Source organism: Myotis nattereri (genome assembly GCF_964212035.1).
Source record: "Myotis nattereri genome assembly, chromosome: 6".
Lineage (NCBI taxonomy): Eukaryota > Metazoa > Chordata > Mammalia > Chiroptera > Vespertilionidae > Myotis > Myotis nattereri.
In genome coordinates, this window is record NC_138081.1 from 61,521,073 (window position 1) to 61,544,485 (window position 23,413).

Below are 23,413 nucleotides of genomic sequence, written 5' to 3' on the forward strand. Positions count from 1 at the left end.
GCAGAAACAGTGGAGAAACATGGGTTGTCGTGAGGTTTCCGGACTCTCACAGCATGACATGGAGTATCTCTCATGATCTTCATCTAATTCTAACCAATTCCTAAAGAATCAATTTACAAAGCTACCCAGGGCTGCCTTGGGGTTTGTGCAGGCCATGTCCTGCACAGGGGCACTGGTTGAGGGGTGAGGGGGCTGAAATCCCAGCCTGTTCCACTCTCCAGCCGAGATTCCTGCTCAGGCTGCCTCCTGGAGGTGGGCGTGCCTTTTCTAATGTATATTTGGGCCAAGAGAAACCCTGAGGTTCTTTTTGATCCTCACCCTTCAGGTTGCAAAGTCTGATCTTCATCTCCTCACCTCCAACTACGGGTTGTTTTTTTTTCTAAGAAAGTGGATATGCCCCTGGCAAAGGTGAATTCATTTTGAAGATATGTTTTCTGTTCGGTGAAAGATGAAGGAAAAAAAGAGAGAGGGAAAAGGATAAGAAGAATGAAGACAAAGTTGTCCTTCTGCCTAGGAAATTGTGGATGCATCGTCCTTCCCTGGACACAGCTGCAAAGGGACAGAAAATCAATTTTTTTCTATTACTCCACAGCGAAGAAGGAAAACCTCTCTGTAAATTGCATTAAACCCAATAATAGCATGTCTGCGTATTTGTTAAGGACTAGAAAAATTAGCCACCGATACAACTCCATAATCCAGCAATGTAACTAGCAATCAACACTCCCATTTCAAAGCTTAGATGAGACATTCTTCTTCTTTTTTAAAGAAACACCCATGGCTAAATGTCGCTAAGACTGTTCGGCGGGCCGATGTATCGACACCTCAGTAAGGATTCTGGAAGAGAAGAAACTCCAAAGCCCCATCTGGGAAGAATGAACTTCCAGTTTCTTGCCTTCGCTGCTTGTGCATCAGTCCGTAATAATGATTGGCTAAGAACTAGAACCTCTAGAAGACGGTTTCGTTCCAATTACCTGTGGGAGGTAATTAGTTCTTCCCAAGTTTGCAATCTGTGGTGCCGACCTTGGAATAAGTTCCCTATGCTGTGCAGGCTAGATCTTGTTCACAGAAGCCCTAGCCCTCCTGCCGAGGACAGAACTATCCGCCTGCAGGAGTGAGGGTCCTGAAATCTCATTAGCAGTCTGCCCTCTAGTGGGATAACACAGTACTTCAGATCACTGGGAATAGAAAAGGGTTTTTTTTCTTCTTTCAGAGAGCAAAAGAATTCAAGTTTTCCAGATAGTGCAAGGGGAGGCATTTATCTTCAAAGACAGCTTCCAGAGCTGAATCAAGCAAGGCTCACAATGATAGGTCCCCGGGTCACAGTCAAAGACAGGTGGTGCTGTGGTGGGCGTGGCCACAGGCCTGCAGAGGGAGACCAAGGTTCTTTTCACACCCATGGAACCCTCCAGGGTTCTCCTTGGGTGATTGCACTCAGTTCCCAACTCTCTCATTGTCCAAATAGGACCCACTCTGATGGCAACCAACCTGTTAGGAATGTTACAGATCATAGGCATTTTTGTAATTTTTTGGCAAATCATTAACACAAAAGAGCCTTTGAAATGGGCCAGGTTGACTTTTTGAAAAGGCAAAGAGTTTTGTAAAAAGACCCCGTCTTTGTGCCTGTTGTTTTGAAGAAGGGAATCTGTTTTTCCATGGTGGCTGGATGTTGGTAAGGCAGAGATGATCTTGAGATCTGCTGGCTGGCTTTTGCTTCTAGCTTCTAAAAACCTTCAAAACTTGGCCTGCTTCAGTTTGTCAATATGGTAGCAGAGTTTCAGCGCAGGTCCCAGCTTCAGGCCCAAGTATTTCATAATCATGTCACTCTTCAGCAGCAAGAGAGCATTGCCGTCAATCTCCTGGTGGGACAGGATCAGAACAAAGGAAACCCAGAAGACGGTCAGAGTGATCAAATGGTGGCCAAAGTTAAAGTGTGGTCAGGGGGTGAGGTAAGGGAATGTGGATGTACTTAGGAACATGTTCTTAGTCGCAACGCAATATCTTCTTTAAAAGATAGAGCAAAAATGTTATATGCTCCTCTCCCTGGGGTAATTTAATACAATGGATCTTTCCTAGTCCTACTTCATCAGGATTGAAGGAATTAAACATAACTCCAGCATGGTCCCAATATCTCACATATGATGTCTTTCTCTTCATCCAATCTAGGGCTAAATGAGCAAGACGTGTGCAATGGACTGAGTGTCCCCTGGCCCCCTCCCCATTCATAGGTTGAAATCCTAACCTCCAATAGGTGGTTACTTTGGGGGTAATTAGGTTACGATGGTGAAGCCCTCATGAATGGGATTAGTGTCCTTATACAATGAGAAGATGACAATCTGCAACCAGATGAAGACCAGGCTGACCTCGGACTTCTGGTCTCCAGCACTGAGAAGTGAATTGCTGTTGTTCACAGCCAGCCGGCTATGGTACTTTGTTAGAGCAGCCCAAGCTTAGACAAAGTGTCATCCCTTAGACCCTGGAACTAGTGGTTCCCTTCCCACTAGTTTCTCCTGAGCCATGGATTCTCCTGAGAGCCTCAGAAAGAATGTCAGCCCTGCCGGCACCTTGACCTCAGTGCAGTGAGGCCCCTGCCAGGTGCTGGTATAAGGCCCTGACTTCCATCCACCACTCTAATCTCTTGTTTCTTTTCTGGGTAAGCCCACCTACCTTTAGCTGATCACCAGATTGCTAGTTACACCCTATGAGGGCATTCAAGTGTTTTTTGGCCCTGTCAGTAATGCTGGGTGGCACACCACTAAATAATGCACCTGCTTCATCTCGCGGTATAGCACAAAGAACTACCAAGGAAATGCCAATCCCTTGAGGTCCTGGCATTGCTCCCACTTGTCTCTGAAAATGGTAGCCCTTCAGAACGCGTGTTGACTTCATGGACCTGGTAGGGCTGGGCTTCCTCGCTGACCGTCAGTGCTATTTTCAGGGCACTTGGAATGAAGGGTAGAAGTGTGGGGCACTTGGCTGGGGAGGAGGCACAGTTACAGGACTCATGTAACTGCAAGGGCCACCGGTCCCTCTCCTGCATCTGCACTCTGAGGAAGCGCTGACTCTGTGTCACTCACGCTCCATGTCCTTGGCACAGTGCAGAGTGGGCCAATCTCATCTGTGGGCCCTCCCGGGGGCCTCATTGCCTAAAGTCTCCCTTTACCCCGCCCCCTAGACTTTCACCGTCTCCCACCGCTCTGGACCACAGCCAGGCTCCTCCCACCCAGCTCTGCCTAAACATAACCCACCCTGCGGTCCTTGCCCATAAGGCCCATTGCTAGGTGAGGTCCAATATATCCCTAATAAATGTCAGTGTCGGGTTAGATAAAGATCCTCCCCAGATCTGAGAGGATGATTTCTCAACAGAAACACCAAATAAAATGAGAGACAGGCAGGGGAAATTAATGGTAACTGTAGTTGGCAGAAGAATGCTCCCTCTTCTCGCTCCAAGACATCTTTGTTCTAATCCCTGAAACCTGTGAACATGCTAGGTTACCTGGCGAAGGGGAAGTATGTTTGCAGAAGGAACTAAGGCTGCCCCTCAGCTGACTTTATAATAGGGAGAGTATCGTGGGTCAGTGGGGAGTGGGAGCAATGTAAACACAGGGTCCTTTATTGTGGAAGAAAGGAAGAACAGAAGAGTCAGCAGCCTGAGGAGGACCCTGCTTAATGTTATATCTTTGAGGGTGAGGATGAGGGAATACGAGCCAAGAAATGAGGGTAGACAGATGCTGGAAAAAACATGGAAGTGGATTCTCCTGAGAGCCTCCAGAAAGAATGTCAGCCCTGTTGGCACCTTGACCTCACTGCCAGACCCCTGCCAGATTTCTGACCCAGTGAACTGTAAAGTGATAAATTTGTGTTGTTCTTGGTTGGGCGAGATATGAGAGGGTAAAGGGGGTCAAATATCTGGCAACAAAAGAAGACTTGACTTTGGGTGATGAACACACAATACAATATACAGATGATGTATTATGGAATTGTACATTGAGACCTATATAACCTTATTAACCAGTAAATTAAAATTTTTAAAGTGTTGTAAGCTACTACATTTGTGGTAATTGAGTATAACAGCAATAGAAAACTGACATAGTAAGCTTGGTAGGTAAAGTATGAATTCTTATCTTTTTTTTTTCATTTACCACCTTTACATATTTCAGGATCTCCTAAATGATTATATGAATGCCTGCTAACTGAAGGCTACCTAAAAACCAGGCACCATGCTGAACACTCAGGTTTATCTTCTCACTTAATCCTCAAACAGTTTAGGACTAGGCACTAACAGTTGGCCGGGCATATCGTAGGTAGACTATAGATATTTGTTGAATGCACAAATGGATGGATGGATGGATGGATGGATGGATGGATGGATGGATGGATGGGCAGGAAACAGGCACTCCTATTAAATCACAAAATGATGGAACAGATGGGACATATATCCCTCTAAAACAAACTAAGTGGTGATTGTGCTCTGAGAAGAACTGGCCTCCTTGAGTGGTGCCCCCAGAGCTTAGTTCAGAACCACCCCCAGCCCCCAGCTCCCTGAACCTCCCCCTTCTCCCATGCCTCCCCCCCCGCCCCAACCTCCCCCAGGCCAGGCCTACCACACACATACATGCTTTCTGAAGAGCTCCACGTGAGGCCCCAGAGCCTGCGGGTCAGCGTCTTTCACGAACCGGACCACGTCCTCCACGGTCCAGGTGGACGGGTTCCTGCTCCTTGGCCGCCTGCCGTCCTGCCCGTCTGGAGAAGGGCTTGAGGCTGGATGGGTGAGCATGGAGAGCAAGATCATTAGACACCAGGACAAGGGCCTGAGCCCCTACCTGTGCTGCCTGCTCCCACCTGGCCCTCAAGTCCAAGGTGCTGGCCTGAGTGACCCCCTGTGACAGAGAAAGGCTGTGAGTGGCCGCACCCTGGTTATGACCCAGTGTCCCTCCAGCTTCCCTTGTCCACCTTTAGCTGGGGCTTTGGCTTCTGTCCAGGAGGCATTTACCCTCCCTCCTTCCCACGGAGGCTCCACCAGCATCTGAGCCCAGGGAGACCCCTTCCAGGGCAGCATGTCTGCGTCCTGCCATCTGAACGCCACCTTCCTTCACCTTTAACCCCCAAATCTTCATTTGTTCTTCTCTTAAGATGCTTTTCAGCCTGGCCGGCGTGGCTCAGTGATTGAGCATCAACCTATGAACCAAGAGGTTTGATTCCCGGTCAGGGCATGTGCCTGGGTTGCTGGCCCGATCCCCAGCGTGGGGCATGCAGGAGGCAGCCGATAAATGATTCTTTCTCATCATTGATGTTTCTATCTCTCTTTCCCTCTCCCTTCCTCTCTGAAATCAATAAAAATATTTATTTTTTTAAAAGATGCTTTCCATTTTGCCTCGCATTACAATTATGCACGCACTTGTCTGCAACCTCCAGTTATATTTTAATCCTTGAGGATGATGTTTCACCTTCCCCTCCCCCCATTCATTCCACAAACATCTACTGAGCATGTCTCTTCTTTACCAGGTCCTGGGCAAAATGTGTGGTGGGAAACGCTGTCCTCTCATTACGGGGTCTGTAATCATTGGCTTCTCCGTTGCTCTAAGTATATATTTATAAAAACTGGGTCAATCAATGTAAAATGACTCAATATCTTTTGCAGAAACAGTATAAATAACTTACACAAGAGCCTTGAGCGGGCAATCCTTAATCCCACGTTCAGGCCAGAAAAAAGCTGAGGCTCTGAACAACGAGGCTGCTTTCCCACAGAATAAGCCTATATTAGAGGGGGGGGGGGGGGCCTTTGCTCTGTTTCCCTTCTCCAGCCTCAGGGCACAGCGGTTCTCTGCTGTCCCTTCTTCCCTCCACGCTGTACGGTGCTTGAGAAAAGCACCGCCTCCCATTTCCGGTCCATCCTAAATACGTAATGGTTTGGTTGAGAATTGGGGTTTCTCTGACATTTCCCTGCCTTTCCTTTTGCACCTGGAAGAGTCCCCTCAGGTTGTCTGGCACGGGACATTTTTGCCGGGAAACTGTCACTGCCCCCTGGAGCCATCTGAATGCAGATGTGTGCTTATTGGAGACGACTCCACAGCCCTTAACGACATCTGCACCCAACACGGGGACGAGGCGTCACGGAGTCACGTTTGCCTCTGGATCCCACCCCATCAGAGCTTCGGCATTAGGGTGATAATAGATGCTCTGATTACAAAGGCTGGAAGTCTACGCTGCCAAGAATGACTTTAGAGTGTTCAGAGCAGAGGGCAAATCTAATTTCCTGTATCTGATAGAAAGGAGAAATTCCAGGCCGACTCACAGCCTCATCCATGGGAGCCTGAGTTCCTCTGAGCAAGGCCATGGCACAGGGCTGAGCAAGGGAGGTGTGTGTCTCTACAAGGAGGTGCACCAGGTGATGGCCCTGGAGGGAGAGCGTCCCCCTCCTGGCGCCTGCTGCTCGCTGCGGGCATTTTTCACTTTTCCAGGCTGGAAGGGCTGCAGCCAGGCCTGGGAGCCTCTCCAAGAGGCCTTGAGTCGTACAAGACAGAGAGCGGCAGGAAGCCTGTCACACCCCTGGAGGTGCTCAAGTTCCAAAGCACACAGACTCCCTCTGGAACAGTGGTTCTCAACCTTCCTAACGCCGCGACCCTGTAATACAGTTCCTCATGTTGTGGTGACCCCCAACCATAAAATTATTTTTGTTGCTACTTCATAACTGTAATTTTGCTACTGTTATGAATCGTAATGTAAATATCTGATAGGCAGGATGTATTTTCACTGTTACAAATTGACCATAATTAAAGCATAGTGATTAATCACAAAACAATATGTAATTATATATGTGTTTTCCAATGGTCTTAGGTGACCCCTGTGAAAGGGTCGTTTGACCCCCAAAGGGGTCGCGACCCACAGGTTGAGAACCGCTGCTCTAGAAGGAAGAGAAATGGAACTTTCTGGTAGCAGGTTTGTAAAGCCTTTGCAGAGACCTCTGCTCACAGATATAATGGATCCACCCGCCCCTCCATCTGCTGTGAAGGTGTCAGGAAGACGAATGCGTACGGCCAGGCAGACGTGACTGGACAGTGGTAAGATGTGATGGACGTGAAAAAAAATCTTGCTCCTAAAGGAACAGAGCACACAAAGTGCTCACCCAGGGCCTTTAGGGAGGCGGCTTTCCCCAGCACAGAGGATGCTGTGCATGGTCCTGTCCATTCACCGGGCTGCTGGAGACGTGACAGTGAAACCCGACTGTGAACACATGTGTCACTAAAGATGGCTGTTGTCATTTCTAAGCAGAACTCACATTCCCCGGGAGTAGAATGACTATGAATCGGGGTTTAAAGCAATCCCGGCATTCTCACAGCACAGGCACTGGTACTGCCGTCTCCGAGTCTCTCCTGCCTCACACACACACCCACAAGTACATGCATAATTTCCTTTTGTGCATTCATAAGTCAGAGAAAATTTCTTAGCTAACAATGGAGTCACGAGAAAAAGGGAATGGGCAGTGAGCTCCGAGTCAGAAATCCCTACCATCCACCAGCTACATGAGCATCTTTGTGCCTCTCGGGTGTGAAATAAGGGAGCTGGTAAGGACCTCAAAGGTCCCTTCCACCTGAGACACTGCAGAGCCCCATTACACCACAGGCTGCCCTGAGCCACACTCACGGGTTAGCCTCTCACACATCTGAGAGCTTCATCTGTGTCCATGTGCAAAGCCCACGGATGAAGAATCAATAGCCAGGCTCCTGGTCCCTTTCCTGGCCCTGATCATTCTCTATGGGCCTCTGTTTCTTCAACTTGTTTCTCAAGAGTATTGTAAGAATCAAGGGAATGCGTAGCTTTGGGCGGGAGCCAGGTAAGAAGCATTTGAAGGAAAGCCTATCAGTGTCCAAAAGGGAACTAGGGTGCCCTTCCTCAGGCTGCCGGTAGAGCCCCTCGGCCCCCCAGCTAGAGCTGGGTTGGGAGGAGACAGGGTGAAGGCAATGGGGAGGGTGGATCTGTCCTCAGCTCCTCCTCCTCACCTGCTCCCGCAGAATGCACCCTTCCTAGAAACAAGGCATGCAGTGCACAGGTGTGGGGGTAGCCCGCAATCTGGGCAGCATCAGGCCATTTAAAAGTGTTGTTTTTCATTGTTTCTATTACAACAGTCCTCGCTATGAGGTGAGGGAGATGCTAGACAGAAGAGGGCCTGCCCAGTTCTTAGATTTTAATCAAGTTTTTCTTTTATTCCTTCAAGACCAGCTGCCCTGCCTGTATGAGAAGAGAGGACGCCTCTAGAGATGAGGAGAGGCCATAGGCTTGAAGTGAGGCCTAGCGGGGCTGATTCATTCCCTGCCACCACTGTGACCTCTGGGCCAGCAACTTGATCTCACCCCTTCTCCTCACGGCCCCTCCCGGCCAACTCCTGCTACCCCTTCCAGCTGGCTCCACGGTCACCTCTCCGGGAAGCCTTTCCTGACTCCCCAGAGGAGGCCCAGCAACACCTCCCTACCTGACTCTTTCAGAGCATCCATGCCTGTCCTGTGGGGCAAGTCACAGTTGTGATTAAGTTTGTGCAGTTATTCTCTTTGTCTCTCTGGAGCTGCACCCTGTCAGCTCCATCCTTAGACCCGAGAAGATCCCCTGGCATGTTGTGCTCAGTAAGTTTCTGCTGGCATCTCTCTAAGTCTTAGTGGGCGCAACTCTTCCCCCCAGAATGAACAGACCCTGGCGTGCCTTCAGACACTCCACCCACATCACATCCAGTGCTGCTCCCACCCTTTTTCTGGCTGAATTGTCTCTGTCCGTCACCGAACACCATACACTATGAAAGCAAACTCCAACTCATGGGAAGCACTTGGGTGCTAATAACAATGTCTGGTTTATTTTGTGTCTTGATTCTGAAGCTGGGACCTGAAGTTGTGTTTGGGAATTCTACAGCAGGTCCTGTTAAAGGCAAGAGTCAGGACGCTTTTGTTGTCTGCAGCCTCCTTATGGCTCTCGGTGAGTATGTCCTGGATGAGAGACAGGAGAGAGCTCTTGAATTTTCCCCTGAGTATCAGCAAAAAAAAACAGGTAAATGTGTCCTGTGACGACATCCCTTCCGAGTCCACTGACAGAGGTGACAGGTGTGATGTATCGAGACAGCAGGTGGCCAGGGTAAGGGTTCACATGAGAGGGATGGTTCACAGGTTTGTCACGTCATCCATATCCACTCCCCTGCCTGCAGCCTCACGCAGTGTTCTGGCCTCTGTCGTTTTCATCCATTTTGATTAGCACCACGGGGGGGAAATCCATTGCTAGGTTCCTTCCAGGGTTTATGACTTGGGTCAGACCCTCTTAAAGGGGCTGGGACCCTTCATACCAACTGCTTTCCCTGGGGATGCTGTTTCGGAGCGATATCGAGCAGTTCCTTGGGCACAGGGAAAACGAATGGCCCTCAGAGGGCCCCCAGCAGGCAGCGAGGTGACAAGGGGTAAGGAGGCCAATAGTTTTCTCTACTTACTACACTGCCACTCAATCCCCATGGTTTATTTCCACGGTTTCCAAATGTGTTTAGCTGTGCAAATTTTGTTCAAGAAAAGCATACGTAAAGCCCCACTCTGCAAATGCAAAGAGGCCCCGGTTAAAGAGACTGGGGTGTTGGAGTCCTGTCTGCTCCCCTCCCCTCTCCCCTCCCCTAGAACCTCCGAGGGTTAGTTGCTCAATAACTAGATATTTAGCTTATGCCTCGAACAAGCAGGCCCCTCTTCTGGGGCTGCAGAGGATACAAATATGAGCAAGAAACCTCACGAAGCTGGGAGTCTGGTTCCTACCATGGAACCGGAGAGAGGAAGTGCTAGAGACGAGGAAACCAAGTGGCAGTGGAGGAAGCAGGAGAGAAGGAACACACCTAATCATGGGGTGTGGTGAGGCTGCCACTTGCCTAACCAGTATCTTTTTTTTTCTTTTCCGTTTCTTCATTTGTAATAGAAGCCCTAATTTCCAGCTGGGACCATGGTTGCTTGGAATGGAAACTATATTTCCCAGCTTCCCTTGCAGCTCATAGCCATGTGACTAAATCCTGGCCAATGAGATGCAAGCAGAAGAGGAAACCTCAGTTTAGAGATGTCAGCACTGCCCTCTGTCCCCTGACCTTCCCAGCTCCCTTCCTTCATCTGGATGCTGAGAGTGTGTACGGCTGGCTAGCTCTTTCTGGTATCCGTGGTTCCATTTAGCACCCTGAAGGAAGCACTGAGTAAAAGGGATTTTTGGAGCATTAAAGAGTTAATGCGCCCACAAAGGGTAAATAATTTCACTTTCTGCGGTGTATCACACAGGCTCGACCAGGAATCTCAGCTGTTCATCCTGCAGCAGCTTTGCTCCAGGGTGGCTGGTGGCTGTGATTCTGAACATCCCACAGCCCTAGGGCGTCTGCTGCCTATGAACAACTCTAATTTTCAGGGTATCAGGCAAAGTTCTCACTAATATTTCCAAGTTGCAAAAGAGACCTTCGATATTCAGGATACAGTTAGTGGTTTGCTTGGAATGGAAGGCAGTGGGAACTGGAGTGCTGTTTCTCTGACCTCCCCAAGACCCTGGGAGGCAGGAGTCCTGAGCAAGGGGTGCTCTCCTGGGTACAGCCTGGGCTCCGACAGAGAGGGCTTCCTCAGAGCTGGCCCTGCCTCCGGGTCTAATTCCAGGAGAACAAAGGCTGGTGGAAATCAAAATAAAGGACAGGAGGATGGTTGAAACTGGGGTGGGAGGACATCTCAGGGCTCCACGGGAAAGAGGCAGCCAGGGACTTGGGGAGCTGAGCTCCCTTGAGACCCCTCTGACGGGCCCTGGGTCTCCCCGGTCCAGGGGGACCAGATGGACTGGGACGGGGCAGACAATTCTACAGCAAGTGATGGTTCTCTCCACCCAAATCGTGTCTTCCTCCTACTGCTTGAAATCCTACACTTAGGACACAGGGCCTGAGATGTCACCAACTAGAGGCGGCCTCTTAGGATTATGAGTCACCTCAATCAGGTGGCGTCCTGTGATCACCACCCTGAGCGAGTGGCAGTTGGGTTGAGGAGAGACATGTGAAGGGCAGAGGGACACAGGAATGAGGGTTTTGACAGCCAGAAGCAACATGAGGGCTCTGGGCGCCATGGCAGCAGGGGGCAGGTACAGTGAATGTTGACTGAACACCTACTATGTGCCAGATGTGACTCTAACTCTGGGGATAAGCCTGGGAAATAAATGCTGCCCCCTCATTTACTTTAAGGCATTGGTTTGTGCCAGATCTTGTTCCCTTCTCTTGTTCTTAGAGATCAGATGGAACAGCATCTCTCGCTTTTGAAATCTTCTTCCTGGCCAATGGCCCTGAGTGACAGTGCTGGGGAGTGGCCTACAGGTGCCTCTACATTTGGCCAAAGCCCCCGCCCTGGCTGAGGGGGTCTATGCTGTGCCCTCAGGACTGCCTCCCCCTTAAGGGGCCCCTGCTTCCCTCTCCATCCTCAGCCAGCAGGGCCTCGTCCGGGATGGGTGAGCTCACTGAGGGGAGTACACCGAGGACCTTGGATCACACAAAGTGCTAATTGCTGTGGCTTCTCAGGGCTGCTGGCGGAGAGAGCCAGGGCTCAGGACAGAAACGCGGCTTGCTCAGGAAGACCGCCAGCCCCTGGGAGGTTTCGAGGAGCAGGATGCAGACTCTGCCTCCTTGGCCTAGGCCTCCTTTCTCAGCAGTTCTCAGCCCCTGAGTGGATGAGCTGTGCTCGGTGGAGGGGTATGTTCATGTGATCTGCAACTACTAACATTTACTGAGTTCTTCCTTTGTCCTAGGCTTTGTACTAAATACACACATGAACTTATCTAGTATTTAATCCTCCCAACAAGCCTAGGAGGTAGGTGCTATTATTATTACTCCAATTTCACAGGTGAGGAAACTGAGGCACAGAGCTCAGACTTGCAAACGGTCAGACTTGCTAGAGAGAAAGTGGCAGATCCAGGGTTCCAGCCAGGTCATCCGGCTCCCAGTCCATGAGATTATCCACTGTGCTCTACAGCTTCTGGAGTTTGAAATGATTTTTTAAAAATAGCACACACACACACACACACACACACAAAAAAAAAATCAGAATGGACACTAAGCTATCCCTAGAATGACAGAACTTTTGTACTTCACATCCCAACAAGCGACCTGTAACAGGTGAGACAGAAGTGGTGTCACAACCAGTGCTGTGGGCATTTGGCTAAACTCTGGTTCTGCCCATCTACCAATTTGTAGCCACCGGTGTCACCCACTACGCAAGACAAAACTCTTTACTAACATCTGGTTCCTGGCACAGAGCTAGTCCACGCCTCTCAGACCCCCTTAGAGGGACGTGTGGCCAAATGGCCATCTCCTGCCAAAGACGTGGGAGCCGGAGGGATGCGACCTGCCCAGGCTCCGGGAGGTTGTGCCTTCCCCACCTGCTCCTGCCCTCTCCACCGCTGGGTGCTTGGGGCTCAGAGGCCTGGGGGTGACAGACCACAAACAGAGCCTGGGCCCCTAGGGATGCACCCACCAGCTAGGAACACCCACCTTAGTCTCTTGAACAAAAAATAAACTTCTATGGTACTTGAACCACCGTAATTTTGGAGTCTGCTAACTCCTACAGCCTCGCCTCCTCTCTAATGCCTCATTTCCTGTGCTTATCGTCACAGCCTGACCTCCGCTGTGTTCAAGAACGACAGACATTCATGAGGGACTTATGGAAACTTCTGATTTCCCAGTGTCCCCGCGTTCCAACAGCCAGGGTCCCCTCCTCCCCCATCTGCGGTGGTCCCACCGGCCCAGGAGGGAAGTCACATGGGGGGGGCCCATGCATGCATTACGTTACCACATCTGTTTCCTTCCAGAGAGGTCCCATTCCTCTTGGGGCTGCAGCCTGGGGGCCTCAGCCCGGGTGCCGAGGGGCCTCCGGAGGACAGGGGGCTGGTGCGGGGGCCGCCGGCGGCCGGGCCGCCCCCGAGGGGGCCATCTGCGGAGTTCTGCCTCTTGCAGTACAGCGCGGAGGCGGGGGGCACGGAGCCCCGGTGGCCGAAGGCGGGGCCGGAGGGGTCCAGGCTGTAGCGGCTCATGCCCGCAGCGGTCGCCAGGCGGCACTCTGCGGCGGCGAAGGTCCTGGCTAAGCGGAAAGCAGGGAGAGAGGCGGCGATCAGAGAGCGGTTCCAGGGAGCCTGGCCAGTCTTGGCGAACCATCCCCAGCAGCCGGGCCGCCGCCTGTGAGCACAGGAGATGAGGAAGGGGCCCCTCGGCATAATCCCAGGTAGCTCACCGCCCAGCAGAAGCGCCCGCCTCACCAACAAAGCATATTATCCTCTGGATGGGGAGGTGTGTCCTCGGGGAAAGTAACGATCTTGGTGATTGATGACTTGGAAATAAGATTCAAACAAAAGTCTTCCCTACCCCCTACCCCCCATGGCTCGGCCCCTCTGGCGGTGTCCCGGCACGTCTGAATCCCCCTGCGCTCTCTTCTCTGGCCCGCCATCACCGCCCCTCACCTGGCAATGCTGGGAAACCGGACCCTCATACGCTGCTGCGGGTGGGAATGTAAAATGGTGTAGCCTCTTTGGAAAACAGTCTGGCTCTTCCGCAAATGGTTAAAATAGAGTTATCATATGACCCCGCAAATGCACTCCTAGATACATACCAAGAGAAATATTCACACAAAAATCTGTGCATGAATGTTTACAGAAAAGTATTCATACTAGCCAAAACAGACCAAATGCCTATCAACTGATGACTGATTAAACAAACTGTGGTATATCCACACAACAGGATATTACTCAGGCATACAGAGAAACGAAGGACTGATATAGCTACAGTGGATAAGTCCCAAAACTTTATGCTACATGAAAGCCAGCCACAAAAGACCGCATATTAGTGGTGCCACTTCTATGAAATGTCCAGGATAGGCACATTTATAGAGACAAAAAGCGGATTAGTGGCCGCCTTGGGCATGGAGGTTGAGGGGATTGAGGATGCTAGCTAACGGTATATAGTTTTTGAAGTACTGAAAATGTCCTACAATTGGGGTGGCGGCTGCATACATCTGCAAATATACTAAGCACCATTGAGTTGAACACTTTAAATAGGTGAATTGTATGATATATGAATTACATCTCAATAAAGCTGTTTTTAAAGTCATTGCAGAAGTCCAGTGCCAGGTGTGAACACGTTCTTGAGAGTGTTGTACAATCAAGTCCGACTAACACTTTGGCTGCTAGGACATGAGTGAGCCGAGCAGCCTAAGGATGTGTGCGCCCTGTGTCTCACCCTTTGTGGCTAATGGAGGGCTGCAAGGTGTCTTCAGAAACCTAGAACGCGGTACCTTTGCCTTGATGGACTATATTGCATCTCTTCCCTCTGGGTCAGAAGACATCAGTAGGAAGATTCTAAAAGGGACCAGGCTACAGAGCTATGTATGAGGCTGTTTCATGAATGGAGTGAGAAGAAGAAATACTAAACATTTATTGAGCACCTACTCTGAGCCAGCATCATTTTAAGCCAGTGAGTGGTAAAACTGTCATTATATTCTCTTTACAAGCGAGTTCTCATCGTCTGGGACACTAGTCCTTTCTGTGTCCCCAGGGGCAGGTGCCCTGATGTACCTGCGGAAGCAGCTCCCAGTGCTTGGCATCCAGAAGGCACTCAATAAATATCTGTTGAGTAGGCATTTGGGCCAGTTTAGCAGGATATGTATTAAAATTCAGACGATAAAGGATTAAATATAAATTCTTCATGTAAATGAATGATAAATAATGAAAAAGAAATTGAACTGAAATATTCTGTTTATTCAATATTTTAAATCTGAATTAAATATGTCTATGGAATTCTGATAGTCTAAGGTAAAGAATGACGTAATTCACCAATCTGCACTATAGTTGGAAAACACAGAGGCAGATGGAAAATTGTTCTCCTATGACAATGTGTGGAAATGGGAAACAAGGGAACAGAATGTGATTGGTTTAGAAACCATGGATGAGATCAAAAGGCCATGATCCAAATGAATTCATTGGAAACTCAAACCGACACGAGAGAGCATCAGGCACTAGCCCTCTCCTCAGCAAAGGCTGAGCCAGTGATTCGGAAGTCAGCTGGTGGACAACCATGGAGACACCACCAAGCCCCAGCCATGGCTCTGGGAGTGAACATCAAGGTCAGGTGCACACCAGGGTGCCCTTCAGAACTGATGAGGTGCATCTGCTCAAACGCAATGAAAACAGCCTTCCTCGCCTTTATTAATAGGGGCGCTGGTGCTTACATGGTACCTGACTGATACAATGAAGGCCATCATCCAACCCCGGGACTGCAAAGGGCCTTCACAGAACGCCCAGCCCAGCACGTCCCTAAGTGTTACATGTGTCCCTCTGGTGGGACAGGGGATGAGTTTAGGTGGGACTTGGGTGTATTAGTTGCCTAAGGCTGCAGAAATTACCAGTGACTTGGTGGTTTAAAACAACAGAAATGTATTCTCTCACAGTTCTGGAGGCTAGAAGCCTAAAATCAAGGTGTCAGCAGGGCCAGGCTCTCTCCAAAAGCTTCAGGGGAGGGTCCTTCCTTCTCTCTTCTAGCTATTCAAAACCTTTACACTGTTCAAGCCATGAAGGCATCCCCTGTAGAGATAGACTTCTAGTAGCTTAAAAATTTAATAAAGTGGGACATATGGATCGTTTGTTACCTAAAACTACTTTTTAAAGCTGGGGAAAAGAAGCACCAAATCTATACTTGGAGAGAGAACTACACTTTTCAAGCGGTTTTGTGGCTGACTGGTGAGTGAACACCAGATGGGGCCAGCAGACCTGGGATCGTCCAGCCCGAGCGCCCAGCCACTGCACACAGACACGGGCAGACGGCGTTCATGGTCCTGGTCTCTGGGTTCTTAGAAAGTCCCTTCTCATCTGAAATGAGCTGTCTTGTTACCCTGGCACCTCTCATTAAACAAGAGGAGACCACCAGCTCAGCAAAGCAGGGCCAACAAAAGGTGTTTTATGCACTTCCCTTCTATCACCCCCTCCTCTGTCCTAGAGACTAAGGATCCTGCATGTAAGTCATTAAATCTTTCCTCCAGATAAAGGAATAATCAGCTTTTGTCTGACCCAGGAGCCTGCCTACATGGACAAGCAAATGCACAATGCACGTTCAAGGAAGCCTGCCACCTTTTCAGGGTTTAGTGTTGGAACCCTGGGTTTAGGGTCCATTGCTAATCTGCGGACCACGGTTTCCCCCAGCCACTGTCTATGAAGCCTGCCCATTAGTGAGACTACTGAACACTCTAGAAGAGTTCAAACCCACTCAAGCCTCAAGCGATACCTGCTTGCTTCTGAACCTGACGCGTGTCTAAGCCTCTCTGTCGGGGGAGCAAACTCCAGGGTCATGAGTGCGCGGACTCCCCCTCCCCCCCCCCTCCCCCACAGAGGCCTCTGCAGAGGCTTCCAGGACGCCTGGTGCAGCCCATTCCTGCTGTCCTGATGGAGAGTCAGGCGTAGGACCCAGAGAACCTCCAGAGAAGAGCAGGAAGAGGTAGATGGACAAGAAGAAGAAACCAAGAGCCAGAGAGAGAGAGAGAGAGTCCCAAGGCAGCAGGAGCAGCACAGAGAGGGAAAAGGGGTCCCCACGTATAAAACCACAGACACTCCTGACCGAATGTCAGTTCAGCTGGCGTTGACCCTTGTCATTTAGAACCCAAGACCTAACGTCTCCCAGTTAAGTAAACTTGGACTTGAAAACATTAAACTGGCACTTTACTTGGATTCTCTAACCAAATGAAGCCCTGAAGAGCAAAATACCTCCATCTGCAAAATTATTCCTCAATAATACCTATTCATGCAACAATAACCACCAATTCCAGAGCTTTAGACACTATTTTCTCCCAGTTCTCTTCCTCTCTCTTTCTCCCTCTCTCTCTCTCTCTCTCTCTCTCTCTCTCTCTCTCTCTCTCTCTCCTCTCTACACACACACACACACACACACACACACACACACACACTCACCCTCCTCTCCCCACCTTATCTCCCCACATGGGTCATAACCTCCATTTACAGGAGCAGCTGCACAGGCTGCACCCTTTCTTTCTTTTTTTTTTAATATATTTTATTGATTTTTTACAGAGAGGAAGGGAGAGAGACAGAGAGTTAGAAACATCGATGAGAGAGAAACATCAATCAGCTGCCTCCTGCACATCTCCTACTGGGGATGTGCCTGCAACCAAGGTACATGCCCTTGATCGGAATCGAACCTGGGACCTTTCAGTCCGCAGGCCGACGCTCTATCCACTGAGCCAAACCTTGGGATCAGTTGCCAGCAGGTCTGCCCAGCCCAGCAGACCACACAGCCCTGCCCAGGCTGGCAAGAAGGTCAACCCCCACCCCCGCCCCACCCCCCCGGGGCAGTGTCCAGAAGGCTCCATGTGTGAACAGCTGGGTCGGGCTGCTTGAGAGAGGGCCGCACCACAGACCTCTAGCCCGCAGACCCAGATTAGAAAAGCAAGTACTACAGCCAGCCTAACACTGCCGCTCCAGCAGCTGGGAGTAACTTCCCCAGCTTCTCCTGGTGCCACCACCTGAGGAGCATGGCAGGAAGCTCTGAAATGCACAGAAAGAGACCTGTGAGGAGAGAGGCAGAAAGAGGAAGGGGCAGGAGGGAGAGGCCCCAGGGAACAGCAGCCAGTCCCCAGCACAGCTGCGCCTCCCTGCTCCGATCAGGGGCACGGGCATTGTCTCCTACCTTGGGTGACGCTGCCACCAGACAGCCACACACGCTCCTCTGGGCGCCCCCGGTGCCCACACCTGCTCCTGCTGCCGTGGGAGGCAGAGAGGCCTCCCTCCCAGGGCTTCCTGTGGCAGAGACAGCAGCTTCCCTCCAGCCCCTGGCCGCTCTCACCGAGGCTCTGCTGGAGGTTTGCAGATTTCCTTCTCTCGGGCAGTCCCGCCCCTTGTTCTGGCTCAGATAAGCTGCGGTGTTTTCCCTGAGGGCCTCGGTGGCCTCTAGTCCCAGCCTTCCCGGTTCAAAGGGCACCAGGCCACACCACCTATGAGGCTCAGCGTTTCATTTGCTTCCATTACATTTCCCCTTCACTTGGTCTCTGGCCAGTATAGATTTTCTCTTTACGCTTGTCTCTCGGTTCAGCTCCCTCAGCCCTCAGCCCTCAGCATGAACCTATGACTCCCCTCTGGTCCATTTACGTACGTTTATATCCTTTCTCCCCTAATGAGATGCACAGAAGCCAACCATAATTTTAATGCCTGACACCTAAACTTCTTTTTTTTTTTTTTTTTTTAATATTTTTTATTGATTAAGATATTACATATGTGTACCCTCTACCCCCCCCTCTCCCCGCTCGCCCCCTCACCCCCCCGTTGTCCGTGTCCATTGGTTAGGCCTATATGCTTGCATATAAGTCCTTTGGTTGATCTTTCCCCCTTGCCCCCACCCTCCCCTACCTTCCCTCCAAGGCCCGACAGTCCAATCAATGCCTCTCCGTCTCTGGATCAGTCCTTGTTCATCAGTTTATGTTGTTCATTATATTCCACAAATAAGTGAGATCTTGTGGTATTTATCCGCTCTCCAGTTCCATCCATGCTGTGGCAAATGGTAAGAGTTCCTTTTTCTTCTTCCTCTTCTTAAAGAATACCTTTCAGCATTTCATATAATGCTGGTTTGGTGGTGATGAACTCCTTTAGCTTTTCCTTATCCGTGAAGCTCTTTATCTGACCTTCCATTCTGAATGATAGCTTTGCTGGATAAAGTAATCTTGGTTGCAGGTTCTTGCTATTCATCTCTTTGAATATTTCTTGCCACTCTCTTCTGGCCTGCATGGTTTCTGTTGAGAAATCAGCTGACAGTCGGATGGGTACTCCCTTGTAGGTAACTGACTGTCTTTCTCTTGCTGCTTTTAAGATTCTCTCTTTATCTTTTGCTCTTGGCATTTTAATTATGATGTGTCTTGGTGTGGTCCTCTTTGGATTCCTTTTGTTTGGGGTTCTCTGCGCTTCCTGGACTTGTAAGTCCATTTCTTTCACCAGGTGGGGGAAGTTTTCTGTCATTATTTCTTCGAAAAGGTTTTCAATATCTTGCCCTCTCTCTCCTTCTGGTACCCCTATAATTCTGATGTTGGTACGCTTGAAGTTGTCCCAGAGGTTCCTTACACTATCTTCATATTTTTTGAATCTCTTTTCTTTTTTCTTTTTCGGTTGGGTATTTTTTGTTTCTTTGCATTTCAAATCTTTGACTTGATTCTTGGGATCCTCTTGTCTGCTGTTGGAGCTCTGTAAAGTATTCTTTATTTCAGTCAGTGTATGCATAATTTCTAATTGGTCCTTTTTCATGACCTCCATGGTCTCACCATACTCCTTGAGGGATTCATTAAATTTATCGGCGGTTTCCATAAAATTCTTGACAAACCTTATAAACGTGGCCTTGAACTCTATATCCAGTCGTCTGGCCTCCTCCGTTTCTGCCAATTGTGACCTGTTTCTTTGTCTCCGCATTTTGGCTGCTTCCCTGTGTTGATAGAGTGGCCTGCGCGCCAGGTGTCCTGTAGGGCCCAGTGGCTCAGCCTCCCCAGTTACCTGGGGTGGACACTCTTGGTGCACTCTTGGTGCCTCGCTTGTTGTAGGATCACTGGGAGGAATTGACCTCCAGGCCAAATGGCTGTGGGAAGCAGCTGTGTCTGAAGTGGGAGAATGGACCCCCTCTGACCACTGGGTACAGTGGCTCCTGGATCTAAGGAGGTGCTAATTCAGCCCCTGCCTGAGGCCACACAGCAGGAACTACGAAGAGGCTCAGCTGTGAAGCAATGCAAGCCGCTGCGGGGCCTTGGGCCTTCTCTTGGAAGTTCCGGGTCTGGCTGGCCCGGCTGCAGTTAGGTAATTATCAGGTTGCAAAGTTCTGGGGCATTCACATGCAAAAGCCTCTGCCGCAGCCCGGGTGGGGCGGGGTCTCAGGGAGTCAAAAGGGCGGGGAAAGAAGCTATGGCTGATTCTCCGCGCCCGGAGTCGCGCGTCTCAGTGTCCCGGCAATGGCTGCAAGCACCTCCGAGGGAAATCTGCCCCCAAGTTCGCTCGCTGCCGCCTGAGAGAGCAGCCTCTGCCCGTATGAGTCCTGGGTCCCCAGAGACTTCCCAGAACCGGAGATCAGAGCAGTCGGGGGCTTGTGATTCAAAAAGACAGCCGCGTCCTCAGGTGCCACCCCCTTTCCGCGCGCGCGAGCCGCCGCTGTACCTCTGCACTCAGCCTCCGCAGCTCCTCTGGCTCTCAGCGTGCTTTTCTTTTCTTCTAGTTGTAGAAATTACACTCAGCCAGCCTTCCTGTTGTTCTGGACGATGTTTGCTCCGTCCTTTGGGATAATTTTCAATTGTTGTGTGGGGCGACTATTTCCCGGTGTTTATCTATGCCGCCATCTTAGTTTCTCCTCGACACCTAAACTTCTTTACTCCTCCTCAATGGTTCTGGTTAATCTACCCAATATTTCTGGTTTGCCTAAGACTTTGTTCTAAGCCTATGGGTTGAATTCCTCCTGTGGAACTTTTGCCCAAAGGCAATTTCGCCCAAAGTTAGCTGTTTGGAATCGTGAATAGCCTTTCATTCTCAGGAGGAGAGCAGGTTTTGTAATCACCCCTCCACTTGCAGCTTTGCCAAGCCTCTGCCCCAAGGCCCATGGGAACTTCCCAGAGGAGGGGGGGGAAGGGGGCGGTGGAAGGGGGGACTTCCACAGTCATACTGTTTCCTTAACAGTCCCCACACTTTGGGGACTTTCATCTCCCCCTTCTGTCCTCACACTTAACAGTCCCCACACTTTCATAGAACTCTAAGGAAATTAAAAATGATTCTTAATCAGAGAAATGTTGAGTCCTGGAATACAGAGAGGACGCCTTGTAAGTTTCAGTTCTAAATGGACACCCTGACTTTTAGGAGGGCTCCCCGCACTTCCCAGTGCTCCTCATGCTCGGAGCAAGCTGCCACGCCTCGGGGTGCTCTGTGGAGAGGTCTCTACTGCAAGGAATCAAAGCTTGTGGGGAACGGAATCCTGCCCACAGGCCCGTGCGTGAGCTGGGAAGCAGATCCTTCCCTAGCTGGGGTTTGAGGTCCTTGCAACCGTGTGGGAGACCTAAGGCCAGAGGACTCAGGCTGCGCCTCAACTCCTGACTCACGGACACTGTGAGATAATAAATGCTAATTTAAACCACCAAGTTTTGGGGTAATTTGTCACACAGCAAAGGGTAACTAATACAGATGGGGAAAGGGGACTTGTTTCTTCCTCTTCACTCTGCATGTCCCAAATGGAAGCTGTAATCATTAATTCAGTGGCAGCCAGGCTGTATCTGCTCTGGAGTAGCTGTCCAATTCTCTGCCAGGAAAGTTATGGGGCAGGGGCAGGAGTGTGTTTCAGAGAATTTCCGAGACCAGCCCTGTAGGAAGAAAGAGTCCATATGGCCTCTTTCTATGGTCTCCAGTTTTCCTCCACAGCCCCTCATAGAAGGAGCTCTCCAAACAGCCAAGAGCCTCATGGGCATTTGCTGTCGCCACCATTCTGCTCCTCTGGTCTTGGGTATTGGCATCTTTAACCCACAAAATGATTTCTCTTGTGATCCTAATTTTTTTAGTTGCATTTTAATATAAATATTTTATATTAAAATATTATGAAATTGGTCAACATGATTCAATATCATGCCCTTTGTCCCATATTTGACCTACAGTGGGAGGGTTCAACAACTTAATTGGAATATTCATTCATTCATTTAACCAATAATTATTGAGTACATATCTTGTGCTTCCTCAGTATCTATAGGACTCAAAGGAGATCCTAAGCCTTCTCCTGTAAAAGGATCCAATAAATTAGTGAACATTGTAAAAATCTATTTTAAATTCTACAAAAGCCAGGCTTTTCTCTACAGGTTATATTTTTCCCTTTGACTCAATGTTTTAAAACATGTACTGATATTAGAATGTAATGAATATAACATCATTGAAAAAATAATAGCTTTTCCTAAAGGAATCCTATTGGCACACAGGCAGAACTCAGATTAGGAACCCCGCATTGGCAAATGCTCTCTACTCGGTGCTCAGAAGGTACATGAGGCCTTAGAATCTGCTACAGAACTTGTGGACACACTTCTTTTAAGCTTCCCATCAAAACTCTCTGCGAGGGTTCTTCAGACCTGAGCTTGACACTGATACTTTGCTCTCCTTCCAAATGACCCCCTTGGCTTGAGACCCAGACAGCTCACCTCGTTCCCATGGCCCATGGCTGTGACGGGACGAACACAGCTCTGCAATGTTCCCAGCAGCAGCCTGCACCAAGGGACCGCAGCTGCGGCCAAATCTGGAGACACACTCTTTCCTTCATTTCCTTTTTCCCACCTCTCATCTTATATATCATGTAAAATGTCAGATCAACTATGCCTCCTGCCTGGGGGAGCAGGCCCCATTGTGTGGGTTTTGCAGAGCAAGTCCTCCTGTGTCTGGAGTGACGGGCTCTGCCTGCCCCTGGATGTCACCCAGCAAGGACGCAGCTGGAGCCCAAGGACGAGGATGAAACACTGCTGGGGGCCGAGTTAGAGAACCAGGAGAACAGAGGACCGGTGTACTTGGAATGCAGTTTCCACCTGTGAGATTTTGCTGAATGGGGGCTGGGGTTGTTTTGTTCTTTTAATTCTTTGCTAGGAGAAGTGACACAGGTGTACCTACCACAAGCCACTTGTGAACACGTGTTTTGTGCATCAGGCTTCTCCGCTGGGAAATAGGACACGCACCCCACCTAACACGTGTTCGGGCCCTACAGACAGACCAGCTGGGGAGGAAGAGCAAAGGGCCAGGGAGGAGAAGACCTGAGTTCAGGGTCCTCCCCACTTCTGCCTTTCTGTGTGGCCTCGGCTCTATGGCTTTAGGGCATCACAAGTAGGGGGAGCACAATACAGTAAATGTTCGCCGGCTCATTCAATGGATGCTTCTGTATCAAGGAACTCATGCTTTGATAAACTCTTTTCCTCTTTGGAATAAACAGTCTTTTGTAAACATAGATGTTCTCCGTAGAGCTATGCTATTAAGCAGATTTGTAGTTCAACATGGAAGCAGATTTGATTTCTAAATGCTGGGTGCATAAGTTCCACCATAAGGAAACACACTGGGAGTGTCTGCTACTCCAATAATTTTCTAGCTAAAACACCACAGCCAAGGAACAAAAACATCAAGCCTCAAAAATAAATGTCCTTCCTTATCTCCCACCCCTACCACCTGCATATCAAAAGAGCTTCTCAACAAAAACTAAACAATTTGTTCCCATCATGTCACACCTTCAAAAGGCAGGAAACCAATCTCTACATTAGATCTTGCAGAAGAGTTCAGCTACCACATCTGTGGTTTCCAGATCACCCCTGCTCCTGGCGAGGAGACAATTTGGTCTGTTGTGTTGCACACAATTTAAGTCAGTAAATATTTACCGCAGACT

The 23,413-nt window shown here is 49.7% G+C and overlaps 1 protein-coding gene across 2 annotated transcripts in view; it reads right to left on the minus strand.

The window, feature by feature from the left end:
* Positions 1–379: 379 nt before the first annotated feature.
* Positions 380–23,413, minus strand: part of SCML4 (Scm polycomb group protein like 4) — an 83,090-nt gene continuing 60,056 nt past the window's right edge. The window contains exons 1-4 of one of the 2 annotated variants that reach the window (XM_081094717.1): positions 17,693–17,901; positions 12,804–13,091; positions 4,613–4,758; positions 380–1,856 (exon numbers count right to left, since the gene is read on the minus strand). In XM_081094717.1, coding sequence (XP_080950843.1) covers positions 1,731–1,856; positions 4,613–4,758; positions 12,804–13,044 — 513 coding nt within the window. In that variant the 5' untranslated portion in view covers positions 13,045–13,091; positions 17,693–17,901 and the 3' untranslated portion in view covers positions 380–1,730. Of the gene's footprint in view, positions 1,857–4,612; positions 4,759–12,803; positions 13,092–17,692; positions 17,902–23,413 lie in introns of those variants that run through there. The other variant, XM_081094716.1, reaches the window with a different exon arrangement.